At 39.1% G+C, this 21,404-nt stretch overlaps 1 protein-coding gene across 7 annotated transcripts in view; it reads right to left on the bottom strand.

Annotated features, from left to right (window-relative positions):
- CNTNAP4 (contactin associated protein family member 4) overlaps nucleotides 1-21,404 on the bottom strand; it is a 262,949-nt gene that overhangs the window by 41,673 nt on the left and 199,872 nt on the right. For all 7 annotated transcript variants that reach the window (XM_019941613.3, XM_019941626.3, XM_019941632.3 and 4 more), the window contains 3 exons: nucleotides 15,099-15,296; nucleotides 10,657-10,813; nucleotides 6,154-6,281 (listed from right to left, as the gene is read on the bottom strand). In XM_019941613.3, the coding sequence (XP_019797172.1) occupies nucleotides 6,154-6,281; nucleotides 10,657-10,813; nucleotides 15,099-15,296 (483 nt within the window). The remainder of the gene's footprint in view (nucleotides 1-6,153; nucleotides 6,282-10,656; nucleotides 10,814-15,098; nucleotides 15,297-21,404) is intronic.

A 21,404-nucleotide genomic window follows, 5' to 3' on the forward strand; every position in this document is an offset into this window, starting at 1 on the left:
TTCAAAAGAACACAAAACAAAAAGCAAAACAGGGGGCTTCCCTGGTGGCGCAATGGTTGAGAGTCCGCCCGCCGATGCAGGGGACACGGGTTCGTGCCACGGGTTCGTGCCCCGGTCCGGGAGGATCCCACATGCCGCAGAGCGGCTGGGCCCGTGAGCCATGGCCGCTGAGCCTGCGCGTCCGGAGCCTGTGCTCCGCAATGGGAGAGGCCACAACAGTGAGAGGCCTGCGTACCGCAAAAAAAAAAGCAAAATAAGTCATAAGATATTTTTCTTTCTTCAAGAAGTAGTATTTCAGTTTTATAAAAACACTCTTATTAAAAGAGTGAAAAATCAAAAGTATTAAGTAAAATCATGTGCTTATTTGAAAGCACTTTCACTGCCTCAAGCCCACGTACATGAATGAGAAATGGCTCAGGATGGTACTAAACGTCCTTTGTACTTTGTGATTTTTAAAATTCAGAATAAGTCTTTCAAAATATAAACTCCTTTAATTAAAAGTATATATTTGCATATCATTTAATTGCTTATACAATAAAAAACTTATTCCTGTTCTCTCACGAGTAACTCCAAGCTATAGGTTTCTCGAGCTGTGTATGATAGATCATTCTCATTCTTTCATAAGCTGCTATTTATTGATTATCTTTCATGTAACAGGTAATGTACTAGGTGTCAGGAATACAATAATAAATGAGCAATGGACCTGCTCTTGAGAGGCTCAGAAATAATTAAAAGCCAGTATGAGAAGTATATCTTCGTAATTTACTGAACATTCTTTGAAAGTGTAGGTAAAGTCCTCTAGAGACCTGTGGAAGGCTTCATGTAGGAAGGGTGTGAATGTGAGTGTGGATGGTTTCAGTAAAAGGATTGGAGGTATGTTGCAGATGAAGGAAAGAAAGCAAGTGAAGAGGAAATGGAGCCAGATGCCATCAGTGGTCGATGAATTTTCTCTGTGCTGCAGGACCTGCAGAAACAGGGGAAGTTCCGTGTAGGTATCCTCTTGATTGATGTCAAAAAACATTTAATCCCGGGGGTCAATACTACTACGCTTTCTCCTTAGTGTGAGGGGAGAGTTCTGAAGGTAACGCAACTACAATTGACATGCTCTCCAATAATTTTTAATGCATCCTGAAGTTGAAGAATTATTGGTCTAGAGCAGCGCTCCCCAACCTTTTTGGCACCAGGGACCGGTTTCGTGGAAGACAATTCTTCCACGGATGGGCGGTGGTGGGGAGGGACGGTTCAGGCGGCAATGCAAGCAATGGGGAGCCATGGGGAGCAGCAGATGAAGCTTCAATCGCGCGCCTGCCGCTCACCTCCTGCTGTGCAGCCCGGTTCCTAACAGGCCGCGGACCAGTATCAGTCCGCGTCCTGGGAGTTGGGGACCCCTGGTCTAGAAGACTTCTGATGGCACCTCAAAAATGAAGACGGTCCCACTGCTCCCAGGAGAGTGAGCAGAAAGGAAACCATATGTACGAGCCCTCCTAGTTATAATCTTTCTATTAACTGTAAACCCAGATGTTTTCCTGATTCTTTCCATTGACCCTTTGTCTCTAAAGTTAGTAAAAGTCAGAAACATACTCAGTAAGATCCTAGGAGTATCCTGGAGAATACCCATGTGACTAAAATCTTTACCAGTCAGTTTCTTTGTTTTATTATTCTTTTACAATTTCAGCCATTCTAATAGTTATATATTGGTATCTCCTTGTGGTATTATTGTACATTTCCCTAATGACTAATGATGCTGAAAACCTTTTTATGTGTTTATTTGGAATCTGTATATTTTATCTGACAAAATGTATGTGCAAATCTTTTGCCCATTTGTTAATCTGAATTTTTCTTTAATTGCACTGTTAGAAAGTTCTTCATATATCCTGGATACTAGCCTTTATCAGATATGCGCTTTGCAAATATTTTCTCCCCATGTGTGGTTCTTCTTTCCATTTTTAAAAAATTAAGTTATATTGGAGTATAGTTGATTTACAATGTTGTGTTAGTTTCTGCTGTGTCGCAAAGTGAATCAGTTATACATATACATATATCCACTCTTTTTTAGATTCGTTTCCCATGTAGGTCATTACAGAATATTGAGTAGAGTTCCTTGTGCTACACAGTAGGTTCTTATTAGTTATCTATTTTATATATAGTAGTGTGTATATGTCAATACCAATCTCAATGTCATTTTAAAAGCAGTTTTGAATTTTGGTGAAACCCAACTTATCATTAAAACAATTTATGGATCATGTTATCGATGTTGCGTCTAAGAAATCTGTGCCTAACCCAAGGTCACTATGATTTTCTTCTATATTTCCTTAGAGAAGTTTTATAGTTTGTGGGTATACATTTAAGTTTGTGATTGAGTTAATTTTTATATGCAGTTTGAAGTATGGGATGACATTCTTTTATTGTTTTTGTTTTTGCAAATGGATTCTAATTGTTCCAGCACTATTTCTTGAAGAGGACTATTCTTTCTCCCTTGAGTTGCCTTATGTGCATATGTATGTGTGCGTGTATACATATACCTATTCTACTCCATTAATTGATTTGTCTATCTCGATATCAATGTATACTGATTTGAATTGTGTAGTTTTGCAACAAGCCTTAAAATCAGATAGCTGTCTCCAATTTTGTTTTTATTATTCAAAATGTTTTAGCCAATCTAGTTTCTTTGCTTCCCCCTATACATTTTAGAATAAGCTTGCCAATTTCTGCGGAAAAAAAAAAAAAATGCCTGCTGGATTTTGATTGAGATTGTATTCAATCTGTACATCAATTTGGGGAAAATTGACATCTTAACAAAATCAAATCTTTCAATCTATGAGTATTACATTTTTATTTAGTTCTTTAATTATTTCTCATAAATGTTATGTATTTTTGTTATGTTTATACCAAATTATTTCATTTTTTTTTTGGTGCTGCTCTAAAAGGTACTTTTAAAATTTCAATTTAAAGGTTTTCATTATTAGCATATAGAGATATAATTTATTTTTTGCATATTGACCTTGCATCCTGTAATCTTGCTAAACTCACTTATTTTTTTTACAAATTCTTAAGAATTTTCTACCTAGAAAACCATGTCTTTAGCAAAGAGAGACATTTTATTTCTTCCTTTCTGATCTGCATGACTCGAATTCCTTTTCTTGACATACTACATGTGCTAGGACCAACAGCATGATATTGAATGGGAGAGGTGAGAACAGATCCTTGTCTTGATCCTGATTTTAGAAAGGAAGCATTAAGTCTGTGACTATTCAGGATAGTCATATTTTCAGATTTTCACAGATGCCTTTTGAAACACTGAGAAAGTTTTTTTAAGTTCGTAGTTTGCTTAGTTTTTATCATAAGTAGGATGTTGAATTCTGCCGCTTACTTTTCACATATTTTTCAAAAAATGTATTTCCATATTCATAAATAAAGAAATTCTTTAAGGTCAACAATAGTTACTAAGTTTTATATCTGCAGCACAACTTTAAAGGGGACTTTATCATTCACATCTTTTGTGCTTTTGGTAAAACACCTAACGATACTATCTATGACTTCTGACATTAAGCAATAATAGCAGTAGTAACACAAAATTTTATACCCATCTACATTTAAAACAATGAAAAGAAAGACTTGGAGTTAGGAGCAAGTTCATATCTGGTACCTGTAGGTCTCACTCATTTTTGTTTATTTGTCCTGCTTTCTCAAGGCTCCTGTCTTCTTTCCTAGAAAAACATGGCTAGATATGAAATTTTCAACATCTCTGGTTTGTGTGATAAATCCAAAATATTATTTTTTTATTTTCATCTTTCCATTTTTCTGTTCAAAGAAAATCTAAAAATTCTGTGTCTCAATGAAGGGTACTAGCATTCTTATTGTCTCAACAAACGGTGCTACCTGCTTTACTCAGGTCAGGAGGCTGGAGATTGTCCTCACAGCTTTTCACCCTCACTCCCATCCAAAGCATACTGAACTTACCTCCCTAATTGAGCCCCTTATTTAAGCCCCATGACAACTATTGCCTAGTTCAAGCCTTCATCATTTTCCTTGTCTTACTTCAAAGGTCACCTTCCTGTCTTTGGTTTGTAACTGATTTCCATGCTTTCAGTTGGATCATAAGAATTAAGCTAAGTCTTAAATTATCCCAGGCCTAACTAGTGTTCCAGTCCTAATGCCTTCAGGATAACATCCACATATCTTTCCTCTGCTTATAAGGTCCACTGTGCATGATCCCATATCTAGAAGCCCTACATCTGCCCAGTGTATCTCACTTGGAAAGGAAAAAAACTGTGTCTAGGGCATTGCACCCTCAGAGATGCAGTCTGCCCATACAGAGAAAATGGGGGCATTCATTACTCTGCCACCATCATTCTTCAAACTGAGAAAGTTTTTAAAAAGGGCCCTTTATGCAGAAAATGCTCTATGACCTTATGTGGCGATAAGCCTCAACGCTGAAGTAGATATGGGGGACAAGAAGGCCAAGGAAAGCTCTCAGTGATTGTTTCATTAATAAGTCAGATGTTAATCAGCAGGTCTCTAAATCCTTACAGTATTTGTAAATCCTTATTCCTGATATTGCCAGCCTCCTTCTGCATCCCTGTGGTCACAAAAGTTTAACGCTCTAGTTTCTCAACCTTAAGACTATGGGCCTTTTGGACAAGATAATTCTTTGTGGTGGAGGGCTGTCTTGTGCACTGTAGGATATTTACAGCATTTCTGGCCTCTCCCTTTAGACGCCAGTAGCATAAAACCCCTCACAGTTGTGACAGCCGAAACTGTCTCCAGATATTGCCAAATGTCCCCTGAGGGAGCAAAATCACCTTGGATGGAGAGTCACTGCCCTAAGGGAAAAGATGCTGTGTGCTTAAGTTCATGACAGGAAGTCTGAAAGAAAGAACCCCTAAGGGACAGAGTTGGGAGTGACCTCAGTCAAAAGCAGAACAATTCCCCAGGGATGGTGGCAAATGGAGGAAGCCGGCCTGAGCCCCTGAAGGGTTAAGATCAGAGCCAGCAGTGAAGAGTGCATGTGATGTACAGAACAATTTCTCTATAGTCACGCAAAATCATCGCATTCCTCAGGATGCATCCTGCGTTTACAATCTCATCTCTTTGCACATAACTTTTCTCTGCACGAAATACCCTATGTCATCTTTAAGTGGCTGTTTAAGGCCTACTGGCAGAACAGGAAGTAGAGGTGATAAAGATTAGGGATGGTAGGTATAATGGCAGACCGCTTTTTTTTTTTTTTTTTTTTTTTTTGCGGTACGCGGGCCTCTCACTGTTGTGGCCTCTCCCGTTGTGGAGCACAGGCTCTGGACGCGCAGGCTCAGCGGCCATGGCTCACGGGCCCAGCCGCTCCACGGCATGTGGGATCTTCCCGGACCAGGGCACGAACCCGTGTCCCCTGCATCGGCAGGCGGACTCTCAACCACTGCACCACCAGGGAAGCCCTAGGATATACTTTTAAGGTAAATAAATATTTCTTCTATTTGCATTTTAAGTTCTGGAAATAACTAAAAGCAAAAATAATTGACACATCAGTCTCTAACCTAGCTGACGTCAGAGAGGTTATAAATGGATATGTGTGCTAATTTCATTCCCTGCTGAAAATATGTATTTTCTATGAAACTATATTTTAACTAAAAAAGTCCAGTTTAGAGTGTTAATACATTGAATATACAAAACAGCAGGTACCACTGATTTAGACTAAAAACACACACACACAAACTGGAAAAAAAAATGAGATTAAAAGTTGAAATGTGTTTGATTAAACTAACATTTGATTCTACTGATGTTCTAATTTCACCCCAGGCCCAACAGTATAAAACTCACCATACATACTTGATAATTTTATGTAGCACTGAGGCCTTCCTTTATAGACAATGGCATGCAGACATTTAGGAATGATGGAGTGAGTTTATGAACCAATCAAATAGAAATGCTTTGTGCTTTCTTTCTCTTGGACTCGTAACAAGGTTTGCTGTAACAGCACTTATTCCCGGGCTTTGCATTCTATAAGGGGCGCTTTGTTGATTGATTATAGGAATGATTTCAGACACTGCTTATGAGTTTTCACAAGAGAAGTCTGATTAATTATTATAAGATAGAAACATGGTTCTTAAGTGACATCACTTTCCTCAGACATGTTTATGGCACGTCGCCACCACTTACTGTCTCCCCGGCAGAGCAGAGGCCCTAGTTTATAGGCTGCTGCTGAATGTGGTCGACCGGTGTCTGTGATCACAATCTTAGTTACTGGCAGATGTTCTTTATAAGAAAGGAATCCAGTGTCATTGGTCCTAGAAAACAGTAACAACAGCAAGATTCTTAAAATTATTCTGATGAACATAATTATAAAGTAAACAATAGTCCTTATTGCATTTCAAAGCCAAGATGTTCTGAGCTAAATTTGCACACACAGAAGAGTCAGGATCAAATTACTCATCTGAGAATGGAAAAATATGGCAACATTTTAGTGTCCCTTGCAGACGGAATATAGTTGGTGATTTTTAAACTCTGTTGGCCATTTTCTACCTTTTAAATGAGATGGTTAATCCACTGCCATTTAGTGTAATAATTGGTAGTGTGTTTCCAGATCTACCGTTTTGGTATTTGTTTCTTATTTTTTTCCCACAGGATATCTTGTATTTTTGCTCCCCTTTCATGCCTCCTCTTGGCTTACTTCATATTGTTTTGCATTCGATTTTACTTTTTTACTCACCCTTTAGCTATATGACTGTTTATTGTATTTTAATATTTTCTTTATAGATTATAAGACGCATCCTTAATCCATCACAGTCTACTTATATTTTATGTTGTATTACTTAATATAAAATGTCAGAAGCCTACCATTGGATAATTTTTAACATCCTTCCCTACATAAACACCTGTTCTTTGTGCTACGGTTGTAATAATATATTTTAAATCCAGATGTTATAAACTTTATAATTTAATTTACCTAATCAAGAGAAAAATTTAAACACTGGCTTTTACATTTACTGACATATCCATGATTTCCAGTGCCCCTCAATCCTTCCTGAAGATCTGTGTTTTAATCCGGTGTTAGTTCTGTTTAACCTGAAGAATTTCCATCAGTATTTCTTATGGTACAGTTGTGTTGACAACAGATTCTCTCAGCATTTGTTTAATCTGAACAGGAATTTATTTTACTTTCATTTGTGAAATGTATTTTCGTCCTGTAGAGAATTCTGGGTTGACAGTGCTTCCTCTTCCAGCACACTAAAGGTATCATTCCATTGTCTTCTGACCTGTGCTTCTGATGAGAGGTCAGCCTTCATTTGTATCCTTATTCCCCTGTATGGAATGTCTTCTACCAGATTCACGCAAACTGGCTACTTTGAAAACATTCATCTTTATCACTGGTTTTTGGCAATGTGAACAACAAACCCAGGTGTATTTTTCTCTGGTTTTTATTCTGCTTGAGATCTTCTGAGTTTCTGGAATCCATACACTGAAGTTGCACTAGTTATCTACTACGGCATAACAAATTATCCCAAAACGCAGTGACTTAAAACACGACGTTTTACGGTCTATGATTCTTCTGATCTATGATCCTCTGTCTCAGGGTCTCTCCCAAAGAAAGACTATACTCAAAGTGCTGGCAAGAACTGCAATCCGCTCAGTACTTGAGTGGGGAAGGCTCTGTTTCCAAGCTCACCCTGTGGCTGCTGGCAGTACTCTACTCCTTGCTGGCTGTTGGACTGACAGCCTCAGTTATTCACTGGCTGTTGGTTGAAGGCTACCCTCAATTCTTTGTCCACGAGAGCTCATGACATGGCAGATTGCTATGTCGAGACAAGAAGGCTAGAAGACGCAGAGAATTTTGAGCAAGTCAGAAGTCACAGTCTTCTGTAACCCAACCTCTGAAGTGACATCTCATCACCTTTACCATATTCTGTTCTTAAAAGCAAGTCACAAGGTCCATGCAACATACAAGAGAAGGAAATTACACAATGGTGTGAACAACAGGCAGTGTGGAAAATCGGGGGTCATCTTGGGGGCTTGCTTCCAGAGATATTTATTAAGCAAATCTGAGAAATTTTCAGCCATAGTTTCATCAAATATATATATATATATAGCCTCATTTTATTTCCTGCCCTTCTGGGACTCCAATTTCTTGCCTGTTAAATCATTGATATTTTCCCACAAGCCACAAAGGGTCTGTCAATGTTTCTTTCAATCTTTTTTTTTTCCTGTGTTCTTCAGACTGAATGATTTCTACTTACGTATCTTCAGGTTTACTAAGATTCCTTTTGCTATTTCCCATAAGAGCTGAAGTCTATCCAGTGAATATTTTACGTCTGATGATGTTGTACTTTTCTGTTCTAAAATCTACATTTACTTCGTTTTTTCTTTTCTTTTCTTTTCTTTTTTTGGCAGCGTTGGGTCTTTGTTGCTGTGCGCAGGCTTTCTCTAGTGGCAGCGAGCAGGGGCTACTCTTCATTACAGTGCGCGGGCTTCTCACTGTGGTGACTTCTCTTGTTGCGGAGCATGGGCTCTAGGTACATGGGCTTCAGTGGTTGCAGCACACGGGCTCAGTACGTGTGGCACACAGGCCTTAGAGCGCGCGGGCTTCAGTAGTTGTGGCGTGCGGGCTCAGGAGCTCTGCGGCATGAGGGATCTTCCCAGACCAGGGATCGAACCCATGTCCCCTGCGTTGGCAGGCAGGTTCTTAACCACTGCGCCACCAGGGAAGTCCCTACATTTGCTTCTTTAATAAAGTTCTCATTTATCTGCTTAGAATACCCTTTGTTCACTTGTGATTATTTTTACCTTCAATTCTTCATACGTTTTTAACAGTTGCTTTAAAGTTTTTGCCTGCTAATCAAACACCTGTGTCCCAGGGCCTGTTCCTAATGGTACTTTTATTTTCTTGACTTTGGATCAAAGTCTACTCTCTTTTGGAATAAGCAATAATTGTTATAATATTCTGGATATTATGGGTGATACATTGTAGAGATTCTGGATTCTGTTGTCATTCTCTGAAGACTTCTTTTGTTTTCACAAGCAGTTAAATCACAACCTTATCACAATAATGGAGGTTTTACCTCATCAGGGTGGGCCTGTGTCAGTTTCACTTGTAGTTTTCAATCATACTCAGTTCTCGGACATCGTCTTTGCTGTAAAGGCAGTGGACCTTCTGTCATCTCTATGGAAAGCTGAGGGCTTTACAAAGCCCATCTCAATTAATGAGACTTAAGCTCTAAATTCTGTCTCTCCTCTGGTGGTTGCTGCTGAAATTCCTGTGTGGCTTGTTCCGTTTCCCAGCTGCATCTCTCTGCTTGGTTCCCAGAAATCTCCCCTGTGCATGTGCAGCTCAAGGGTCAGGGGTCTGAGAGGAGTTGACATAGTGGTCTCCCCTCAAGTGGTTTTCTCCTTTCTGACATGTCCAGAAATCAATTTCTAGTCATTCTGGCTGCTCTGAACTTTCCTCTGATACCCCCCGCCAAAAAAAATCTAGTATTCTCTTTGAGTTCTAGCCACTCCATGGTAGGTGGTCTGGTGAGTAGCCTCAAGGAAAAGGCACATAAACATAAACCTCAAACACTTAAGTTCCCTTCTTTTAAGGTTTGAAGGCTCCCAACCCTGGTAGTTTCTGCCTCCATTTGGTTATTCTCCACTTGCTACAAGTAGGTGTTTTTAATAAATAGTTTTCCTGGGATTACAAATGTTATCTGGGGTTAGGTTAGTTCTATGCAAGCTACTTAAGCATAAGCAGAATTTAATATGAAAAATTTCAAAGTCTTATTTTTAAAAATTATTTTTGATGAACAAAATGTCATGCAGACATTGGAGAGTTATTGGTGATTAGATTAGTTTAAAATTTTTTTATTCACATTTCATAATACATTATTACTGTGTGGGCATTTTCTGTGAAGGCAGCGAGAAAAAAAAAAAAAGTATCTCCCAAAGGAGTAGAAATTTTGAAAAATCTTGAGTAAGAGAGACAATATTCTTCATACTGAACATATAACAATAAGAGTATAATCAATGACTCCATATAGAGGCCTCCTTTAGGGTATTCTAAAATAATCTGGTTTTTGATATAACAGTCTTTGATGTTTGACAAATGAATAAATGGAATGTCAAATGAATAAATGGAATATTTCAAGCTCGATTTTCAAATCCCTAAATATTATAGATTTCCTTTTTCAAAATATGATAAATGGAATATTAGTTTTTCATAGCATAGTGTATCCTTTAAGAAAATAAAAGAGCTACATGTTTAAATAATTGTGGGAAATTCTAAATTTATATATTTAAAGGTTTTATGGGCAGATTATTGAAGAGATGTGTTAGTAATTAAAGGCTGCAAATATATTTTGAGAATAATACAATTCTTTATTATACTTAATTTTAAAGAGAATGATAATTGAATTAAAATGAAAAGCAGACATGAAGCAGATGCCTCTGTTTCATCATATTACAGAAATAAAAGGTGTATGACTCATGATCCATTACCAAAAAATTCAAATAAAAAGATAGTGATCTTACCATTTAGAATTCAGATTGTAATACATTTCATCAAAACGTGCCTTTAATTTCTTCACTGTACTACCTCGTTTACTATCTGCATACTTATATATGTTTTGAGTGACTCATTTAAAAGAATAATAAACTTGATTTTGCATAAGGAAATCATATGGAAATCACCATTCATTCCGGTCAGCATCGCAGTTGCAGTAATACTGAGAATCGATGCAGGTCCCCTCTAATCCACAAGTACATTTTTGAGGATCAGGTAAAGAACCTCCCCAGTAAGTCTGTGTTTCATTGGTTCTTCCAACCCACCAGCTCAGAGGGGTTCCATCTGAAAGACAAAGGTGAGAAATGTGACACCTGTTCTATACCCCAACCCTTCCATCCAGTATAATTCCCTCCTTCCCAAGTCATTAAAAAGAATAAACGGAGAAAGACTGATTGGATGTAGTGATATTCCCAACACTGTAATTGATGGCATTTCCTTAAGAAAGTTTTTTAAAAAATATTTCATTATTTAAGCTTAAATGATTGATACATTTTTCTTTGAGTAGAAAAGAAACCAGCAGTTCCTATTTAATTCAGGCATAATAGTAAAAAAAAAATGTATTGAGAGCAGATCACACATGTAATTTTGTTCAAAATAATTTTTCGAAACAAGAAGGCATCAAATTATAAACCACAGTAATTAACATATGAGAAACAAAATTGATTTGAGATCATGAAATGCCCATTAAAACATTATGAAATGCTATGTAAAGTTAGTGATTTATCTCAATATATTTATTGGCTAAAAATAAACTAGGTGTTTATTAAACAGTAGGCATATTACAGCATTCCCTTGCTATGATTTAAGATATATTTGAAAGTGTGTATTTTTTCTTCCACTTACTGGCTTGGCTACTTATTTGAAGACTACAGAAATAACACTGAGATATCTTTACGCCCGAAGCAGATACTCCACTCAAAAACAAAGTTTCCCTTAACCAAATGCATTTATCTCTATGATGAATGTTCAGCGACCAGCTCCTTCACAGAGCTAAGACTAAACATGATGCCAAGGAACTAGAGCAAAGAATAGACAGAACATTTAGATGCGCCATGCAGGCAATCTGTCTTAGGGAAAAAACAAGTTAGAGAGGAAAACTCATAGTCACTTGAGAATCACGGCATGAGAAGAAGGTGACATCAAATCAGTCAGCTCCTCAAAGGTGCTTGATCATTTTTCCATTGACTTACAAACCTTTTAAGTTGCTGCCATTAGCCCTACTTTTACTAATTTCTCCCTTACTTACAAATGCCAAAGCTCATAAAAACTTATTATTAAATTGGACCTGTGCTGATGCAAACAACCTCTCTCCCAGCGTTGCTATACATTCCTGTCCACTATGCCGGGAAAACAAGGAGCTGTTGGAAGCTTGTGTTATGCATTAATTAATATCAAGAATCTTCATCTTCTTTAATTGCATGATTAACTGATCAACTGAAGGTGAAATCTGCTTGAAGCATTTAGTAGATCTATTTCAACATACTGCTTAAAACGTTATGTGTTCATAGACTTAAAAAATAAATCATTATTCCTAAATACTGAATAATATTTTCGCATCTAAATTTGCTATCTCCCTGGCACTTCCCTGGTGGTCCAGTGGTAAAAAATCCACCTTCTGATGCAGGGGACGCGGGTTCGATCCCTGGTCAGGGAACTAAGATCCCACATGCTGTGGGGCAACTAAGCCTGCGCGCCACAACTATTGAGCTCGTGTGCCTCAACTAGAGAGCCTGTGTGCCGCAAACTACAGAGCCCACACACTCTGAAACCCACACCACAACTACAGAGCCCAGGAGCCCTGGAGCCTGCGTGCCACAACTAGAGAGAGAAAACCCTCACACCACAACTAGAGAGAAACCTGTGTGCTGCAACAAAAGAGCCTGCGCCTCAACGAAAGAGCCCATGTGCCTCAACAGAGATTCAGCGTGCCGCAACTAAGACCCAACACAGCCAAAAATAAATTATAAATAAATAAGTAAATAAATAAATAAATTTGCTATTTTCCCTACAAAGTAGAAACCACTTAATATTTTAAAGATACCAAATACCTTCAGTTTCCTCCAAGACTTTTTGAAGTGTCCTAAAGAATTTACATAAGTATAAGGAAGAATTAAGAAAAGCATGAAAAAATTTTAAAGTTGAAATTAAAATGATAAAGTATCAGAGATCATGGTAGATCATTTCTATTCTCAGAGTTAAAATCCCAAATGGCTTGAGTATTCGTATTGAGCATCCTTCCAGTGTGCTGAGCTGCAGACCCACAGGTTGCCGGAAACATTTTCATATACATTGACCTTTATTCATCCACAGTTATGGCACCATTATTACTTGAAGCTGCTATATTCTCAAGATCTGAAACTGTAAATTTAACTTGTCTGACACCACCTTCCTGATCTTCCCCATACATTTCTTACTGTGACCTCGAAATCCAAATTGTTCCCTCTTTTCCACCTCAGATCCATTCTACATGAATTCTAGGGTCACAGACCTGAGGAAAATCTGTGTATTTAACAGTTATCCTCATCATCTGTTCTACAGCCTTCTAGAGTTTACTATTCTCTTTACTAGTGGTTGCCAAACACCTGGGAATCCTTCACACTCCTTGTTGTCCCCTTGACTTCGTGTGGTGCTCGCTCACTAACATTCTTGGGGATTCCGTGTTCTGGTTCTTTTAGAGTTTGACTCATTTGTGATTTTGATGATTGTCTTTCCTTTCCTTTCTTCTCTAGTTAAGCAACTCAGTTCATTTTGTTCCATCACATTCATTTTCCCTTCTAAAATTATGGTTCTCATTCTTCTTAGAATACACTTCTGTACTTGCTTATCTATTTGTCTTTTTTAGATTCCAATATCAATATTCACTAATAATGAACAATCAGCTGCATACTGAACTGGCAGGTTCACTCTAACCACGATGCACTGGAGAGCTGGGAACAGAGGAGCTCACTTCATGCACTTTGTATGTGTTATGCCACCCAGCCACGACCACGCCCCCCTGAGGTTGGTATGATTGGCCCCAATTCAGTGACGAGAAAACAAAGACTGAGAAATACTCTTCTATCCAAGTTCTGTACCTAATCAACAAGAGACCTGGACCTTGAACCCAGATCTCTCTCCCCACCTCTAAATCCTATGCTCTTTGCACTACAACTATCTGATGGTCAGTCTCAGATGGGATTGGGGTTTCAGGGGGTTAAGATTTGAGGGGATACCAGCAAGATGAGAAGAGTTAGGAGGGGTTAAGAGGCTGAATGAGAACATTCTGAAAAAGAAGGAGGAGGAAAAGGAGGAAGAGGGAGTGGGACTCAGGCATATGGGAGAAAATGATCAGACTGGATTAAGTGGGTGGACAAGTAAATAGGATTGGGGCTTAACTGGAAACAAAAGATTCAAAGATCATACCAGGAGTTCAAAATTTTTCTGCATGACCCACATAACACGTGATATTCACATATGAAACACAGTTCATTTTAAAGTTCTTGTCATTCTGTCTGGAATGCCAACCTCTCTTAAGACGACAAATGAGAGGGAACAAAGCAGCTTTATTGCGCAGATGTCTTAGAATCTTCTCTGACTACTGAAGAAAAATACACCTGATTACTGCTGCTAGAAAACAGTGTGCTGGGGAGCGGCATGAAGGTTCATAGGCAAGTGAGTCCAGAACACGCAGCTGAGGTGTCCAGACGGAAGAGTCCGTACTGCACAGAAGAGCTAGGAAGGGACTGGAGCTTCTTAAACAGTAAAGTGTTGTGATGGAAGCAGTGTGTTTCTTACAGGTGAATTCTCGTCATGAAGATTCATCTTTTGGATGATACAGTGGGTGGGCAGGAGATACGGACTGATGACCGGCTGAGAGGCCAGTAGGAAAGATCTTGCAGTAACTTCATAAATTAGGTCATTAAAGCCCGCACTAAGGCAGAGCTGGTGGGACTCAAGATATTGTCACATAATGAGATGCTCTAAAGGGAGAAAACACAAGACCAGAACCATAATTTAGGAGCAGACTGGTTATTAAAAGTAGAGTAAAAGAAAGAGTTAAACATGGTTTTCTGATTCCTCTTTGAGCTGCTGAAAAAAAAAAAAAAAACTGTTTCTAGCAGACTGTTCTAATTTTCAGTTATACCCAGAGGGTAACTGTCAACAACCCATGAAAGAGTCACACAGAATAGTCACTTTCAGAAAACGAATTCATATTTTTATTAACTCTTTTCCATGGTAAAAACCAACCATACGTGTCACTTGCCCTTTATGAGGGATCAAAACCGCGCATTCATCGAGTGTCAGAACAAAGCCCTTCTCTGTGCAGTTCTCTGATTAAGGGCAGGCAGAGACTCTAAAGACAATCAAGGCTTTGAACAAGGCTCAGCGTGAACTGACCTTATTCTCTTCTTCATACAACAGCATCTCTGTGACTTCCAGACTGCGACACGTTTGCTAAAGACACAGGGAGCCCACACACTGGGTGGCTCTAGGCCTCCACCTTGGCCGACTTAAACTCCGCAGGAGCTGGTTAAGTAAAACACCCTGTGCGACGTGTGTAGGGGGACAAACGCCCCGATGTACTTACCTTCCTTATTTACAAGTCGTGACTTTTTGCAGTAGTAGGTCAGCTCCTGTTCACAGTGCTCCGCACGGTTAACCGTGGCCTGCAGTTGCTCCATGCTGGCCACGTAGTCGAAAAATCCAGCATAGGGCTTCTCTGGGTTGGTACTGCGGACTCTTGTTACATCGGAGCCATTGTGCTGGATGATGGCCCACGCAGTTTCTTGTATGCAGAAATGGGGGAAGAAAGAGAGGAGACCATCACTAGTCTGCAAAAGTTAAAATAAATAAAGAAAATCAAAATCACCTTTTATCTGAGTCAAAGTTTTCTAGTCATCAAACCTCTCTGAGAGGTAGAATCAACACAAATGGATTCTTAAAACTTTTAAATTATAGTAAAGTGACTTTTTTCCCTGAAATTTATACGATTGCCACGCATTTGCAGCGTTTTTATTCTACTTTTTCATATTAATTCAGCCAGAAAATATTCATGGTGAAAAATGTTAAGAAAACTGATTATTAAAATTTGTGGTGCATTTCATCAAATCTGACATTCTGCTTTTAGAAGATGCGTCATTATTTTTCTTCAAGAAAGAAAAAAATGACACTATTATAACTGTAAAACATTGTTGATTGTTAACGCACCCTGAGTTCAGAGATGTTACAATATGAAAAAAAAATGTATCTTTGAATTTGTAAAATATTTTAAATGACATAACGTAAACAATGACTTTTCTAGTCTTATTGTATGTTGCCAGCAAAAAGAAAGTCAAACTTTTATGGCCTGTATATATATCTCCCTTCAGACAATTTTTAATTATGAGTGTACATCTATTTCTGTTTTACACCAAGTTTTGGATAGAGGATTTTTTCATAACATGGGAAAATGTACAAAATATTTAAGTGGGGAATGCAGGATACAAAACTATATATAATATGATTATGATACACACACAAACACACACATAAATATATATCCATCGGACACAGATGTTAGGAAATTACACCAGAAATACATCTATTTCTTTTAAAATCAAATCTGAAATATTCATCTTGGTATCATGTGATGTGCATAGTTATGCAATGCAAATAGGAAGTCACTTTTTTTTTTTTTTTGTGGTACGCGGGCCTCTCACTGTTGTGGCCTCTCCTGTTGCGGAGCACAGGCTCCGGACGCACAGCCTCAGTGGCCATGGCTCACGGGCCTAGCCGCTCCACGGCATGTAGGATCTTCCCAGACCGGGGCACGAACCTGTGTCCCCTGAAGCAGCAGGCGGACTCTCAACCACTGCGCCACCAGGGAAGCCCCAGAAGTTACTTTTTTGAACATGCAGTACAGCATCAGCAACTCAACTAACACAAGAAATAATGTATCTTTGAGTAGGTGCTAGAGCTACCACTATTAGCACCTGAATGTCTGTAAACATTTCAATCATACTGATTACCAAAACTAGTTAGATGAAACAAAAATCCGACAAGGTTTGTAACAGAAGATGGCATATTGTATGTATCCTTCAACTTTCCCAGCAATAAATTTATTATATTTACTGTGATATACGCAGACTCAAGAACACATTAATGAAAAAGACCTCCGATTTAATAGGTGAGAAACAGATTGGAAGTTGTCAAAACTCTGCTATTAATGTGCTGTTAAATCACATAACTCTTCTGTATTAAGAAGAATATTCCAAATTGGAGGAAAAGAGTAGGTAGAAATCCCCGCCAGCCTCTTTTTAGCTAATACACTCACATGGATCAACACAATCAAAACAAGAAATTTCAGTCCCACCCGTCTCCTGGTCATCAGAATTTTGAGTAGAGAGGCCTGTTAAATAAATGAGACAGGAGGCAAATTTGACAGCCTTACTCCCCTCCACACGTGGATCATTATTTTCCTCTGAAACAATAGCTGTTACTTTTATTTCCACCTTGCATTTCAGCTCACCAAAGCGCTTTAACAGTAAATTATTTTCCTTAAAGAGGACATGATATATAAGCTCATGAAATTAATTATGGATGACCAGACAGCAGTACAGTGGAGAGATCACCAGGAGACCTGAGCTGCAGATCTGCCATGTGTCTGTGCCCTTAAGAAAGTCAGGCGAAATCTCAGCCTCCATTTGCAAATTTGGAAAAAAAAAAAAGAAAAAAGGGCAGAATATAGGGGGCAATATGTTAAGTCTGAAATTCTATCATTTTAGCCACACAATCTTGACTATTAGAAATTTACGATTATTAACCAGGCAAATCTGTTAGCCTAGGCTCTGTTGGACTCTGCTTTTATTATTCAGCAGAATGATTCATCTTTTCTTGTGGGGAATCAATGGCATGCATGAAGCAGCTCATCTCCGGCTGAGTAGCTGCTGAAAGAGCAGGACAATAAACCTCCTTGAAACCTTTGTCTCTTTGCTTTTTGGGTCACCCTGAGAGGGATTTCCCTATCGCTTAGCATCCACTGGGTCATGAAGAACACGCTGTGTTCTTGTAAGGTCTCTTAAGGTATTGTAAGAAATCCAAGGCCATAGGTGCATGACAGCTGTTAAAGGGCTGCTCAGAGAAATGTTTCCTTTTGCAATTCTAAAATTTCCATTTGATAGTTTCTGTAAGTGATTTCATTTTCTAGTATAAAGTGCTACAAAGGAGGAAATTACGCGGGATGCCGTGCTTATCAGATAATCAAGATGTCCAGGGCAAAGCAGAGACAATGAAAGCATCACAATGGATTCTGAGCAATGGAAATGAGAGCCCAGCGTCCATGCTCCCAGTCGCATGTACTTTACTAGTAGAGGAATGTCTGCAAACTATTACACTGTTCTTTCGGACGTGATTGTGTTACCTGATATTTCTACAAATACCTATTTAGAAATTACAACTACAAAAAAAGTAGCCTTCACAATGCGTAATTCAGTATTTTCTGATTTAATCTATCAGTTTTTCCACTATTAGAAGACTGATAGGTTCTGATTTGCTAACTACACTGATAGGTTCTGATTTGCTAACTATAGTATCTCCAGCACGTGGGCTTGGCAAGTGCTGAAAAAGACATCAGTCACTGAAGGAATAAACATGTGAATGAATAAAAACAAAGTGTTGTCCAGACTAGAGCACAGCCTTCCAGGTTATCTGGTTGTGATTCTGTGGTGGCTCTGAGATGTTCATTGCCTCTTAACTATTTTAGAACTTTGTAAATAGGAGACATCTGATGCAACTGCAAAATAATGATAAGGCTGAAACTGTGAAGGGTATGAGACATCCCACTTGCAAGCTAACAAGTTATCTTGCCTTCGATACACATTGTATCTATTTATCTTTAACTCTCTCACTCTCTCTAGATGCAGTGAGTGGCAGATGCACCTAAGCCTACTGGAGTTGTACCACGAGAGAGGGACCCCCAAATTACAAGACTTGGAGCTCATAGAGGATGGCTGGCACGTCTCCACCCCGACAAAGAGTGAGAGAGGAACTCTGCAATGCAACAAATCTCTGAAGAGAGGGCGGTCAAGTTCTTAGGTTTTACAATGTAGGTAAATACCTCTGGGGGAGATAAGCTTCAAATCCCTCCAGGGAAATCCACTATCTCTAAGACATATTTACATTAAATTATCCTTTAACACAGACTTCCAGTTTTTTTGCTATTTGTTTTGCTTAGCAAGCAAGGCATTGTTTCCTTACAAGTAATTCTGTCTGCAGACCAGCAAATTCAACCTGGTAGAGGTCAATGGGCTCCTCCACTAGGGAAGAAGCCAGTTTTGCCTCCCTTGGCCCAGTCACTTCAGCATTACTGATGTATGGATATATCTGTTCTTTGGATCCTCTTTGAACTGACTGTAACATCTTACCAGTTTCCTCAGGAATAAGGTTAAACATTAAACAAGATCTTCAAAACGTGAAGCTTTGTTTTAGCTTTTTTTTTTTTAGCTTTTATTTTTCTATCTGTGTGAGAGTCGTGATGTCATTTTTTTGAAAATTATCCTTTACCAAGTGCAAAGAGAGTTGTCAAGGTAAGGAAACACAGGGAAATAAGAAGAGACAGCAGAAAACCTATGAAATTAATATATATACTAAAACATTGAAAGGCAGTTTGGGTTTACTGGTGTCTCTCCCTGAAAGCGATTTCTAACATATAGATTGTATGTGAAGCAACTGAGTGATTAAGAACTCGATTTATCTTGGGCTGACTGCTATTTTCTAGTGTGATAACAGTGTAAAGAAAAAACATGCTGTTTAAGCAACACAGTTGCAGAGTATGTGTTCCTTCAGGATTAATAGCTGCGGGTGATAGAGGTGATAAAGACTGTAAGAGTGGGTAGGAAGTGCTGTGTTAAGGAAAGCTGGGAGATGAAAGAAAAGCTAGCATCCTGGAGCAAAACTTGATGTAAACAAGGCTGCATTTGAATAACAATAGTGAGTTATTAACTCTCATAGCTATTAAGAAGGTCTTTACTATTGAAATCCCTAAAGTAAAGATACTTTTGCTATTATGTCTTTTTTTTTTTTCTAATAAATGTATTTATTTACTTTTGGCTGCGTTGGGTCTTTGTTGCTGCACGCAGGCTTTTCTCTAGTTGCAGCGAGCGGGGGCTACTCTTTGTTGCGGCGCGCGGGCTTCTCGTTGCGGTGGCCTCTCTTGTTGTGGAGCATGGGCTCTAGGCGCACGGGCTCAGTAGTTGTGGCACGTGGGCTCAGTAGTTGTGGCTCGCGGGCTCTAGAGCACAGGCTCAGTAGTTGCGGCGCCCGGGCTTAGTTGCTCTGAGGCATGTGGGATCTTCCCAGAACAGGGCTCCAACCCGTATCCCCTGCACTGGCAGGCAGCTTCTTAACCACTGCACCACCAGGGAAGTCTTAACACTCTCCAGACTTCTCATGAAAGGGTCTCAGGGGCCCCTATCTCAGAATCACATGCGGAGCTTGGATTTAATAGAGTAGACCTTGGTCTCTAAACTTACTGAGTCAGTGAAACTAAATCCAGGAGTCTTGGTAGTGGGGCACTGGGGAAAGGTGACTTTAAACCATAGAATTAGGGCTTCCCTGGTGGCGCAGTGGTTGGGAGTCTGCCTGCTAATGCAGGGGACACGGGTTCGAGCCCTGGTCTGGGAGGATCCCGCATGCCGCGGAGCGGCTAGGCCCGTGAGCCACAATTGCTGAGCCTGCACGTCTGGAGCCTGTGCTCCACAACAGGAGGGGCCGCTATAGTGAGAGGCCTGTGCACCGCGATGAAGAGTGGCCCCCGCTTGCCACAACTAGAAAAAGCCCTCGCACAGAAACGAAGACCCAACACAGCAAAAATAAATAAATTAATAAAAAATAAGGAATGATATTTTTTAAAAAATCCCATAGAATTATTATTTTCACAAAAGTTAAAAAGCCACAGCTATACCTCTCAACAATTTCTCTGCGCTGAAACAACTGTCCTTACAGTACAATATTTGATGCTGAGACATTTCTTGAACATAAAACTATTTCTTTACAGAGAAAGCAATGGCTTTAGCGTACAAGAAGAACAAAAAAGCCCTATACGTTTCAACAGAGACAGCCACTGGGATTCATATTATCCTAATTATTTTTAAATTATATTTAGAATATTCTGCTTAGAAAGAATTTTCAGTTTTTAACATATTTTAGGAAATTATCCATTCAAAAGGGCTTTTCATTGTATCTTTTAGCTTGTAATGCTTAAAGATATTTAAATCCATGTGGAATCATCTGTTGGACAGTAATTCTAGACTAAGAGCTTTTTTTTTTCAGTTACACATTTGCAAGCTGCCAATTCAGCATTTTGTCTTGCCTTCATAATTGGTATACCTGATTTCTGTACCTTGAGGATATGTTATTGGCTACAAGCAATGAGACATTGGTAGAATGTAGCCTTTTCTAGTGGAAACATTTTCAGGCTAGGAGACGGGACCAAGGTTTGATGTCTTGATCTATCCCTAATGATATTCCTTAGTCTGCCTCTGTCAACCTCCTTGAGTCTTGGTTTCCGCATTTGCAAAACCACATCAGTAAGTGAAGTTTCAAGCTGTAATGTGCATTTTTCACTGGGTTGTTACACTCTGGGACTGTCACTTTTGTTTGAATATGTTTCAATATTCCGGAGCTTCTGAAGGTACTTCCCTGTTTCCTAACTGGATTATCTGTGTCTCTGTCCACTGCTTGCTCTTCAAATGGCTTTAAGTTTTGTGAATGTCCTCTTTTTCATCAATACTTTTTGATAATTTTGCTAAAGCACCTTTAACCTCTGTGTGTGTATATATACATAAATCCACTGCTTCGAATTGCAGGGTTGAGGTGTGAGACTCAGGTAACTAAAATAGGCATATTAGTAATATGA

Source organism: Tursiops truncatus, chromosome 19 (assembly GCF_011762595.2).
Source record: "Tursiops truncatus isolate mTurTru1 chromosome 19, mTurTru1.mat.Y, whole genome shotgun sequence".
Taxonomy (NCBI): domain Eukaryota; kingdom Metazoa; phylum Chordata; class Mammalia; order Artiodactyla; family Delphinidae; genus Tursiops; species Tursiops truncatus.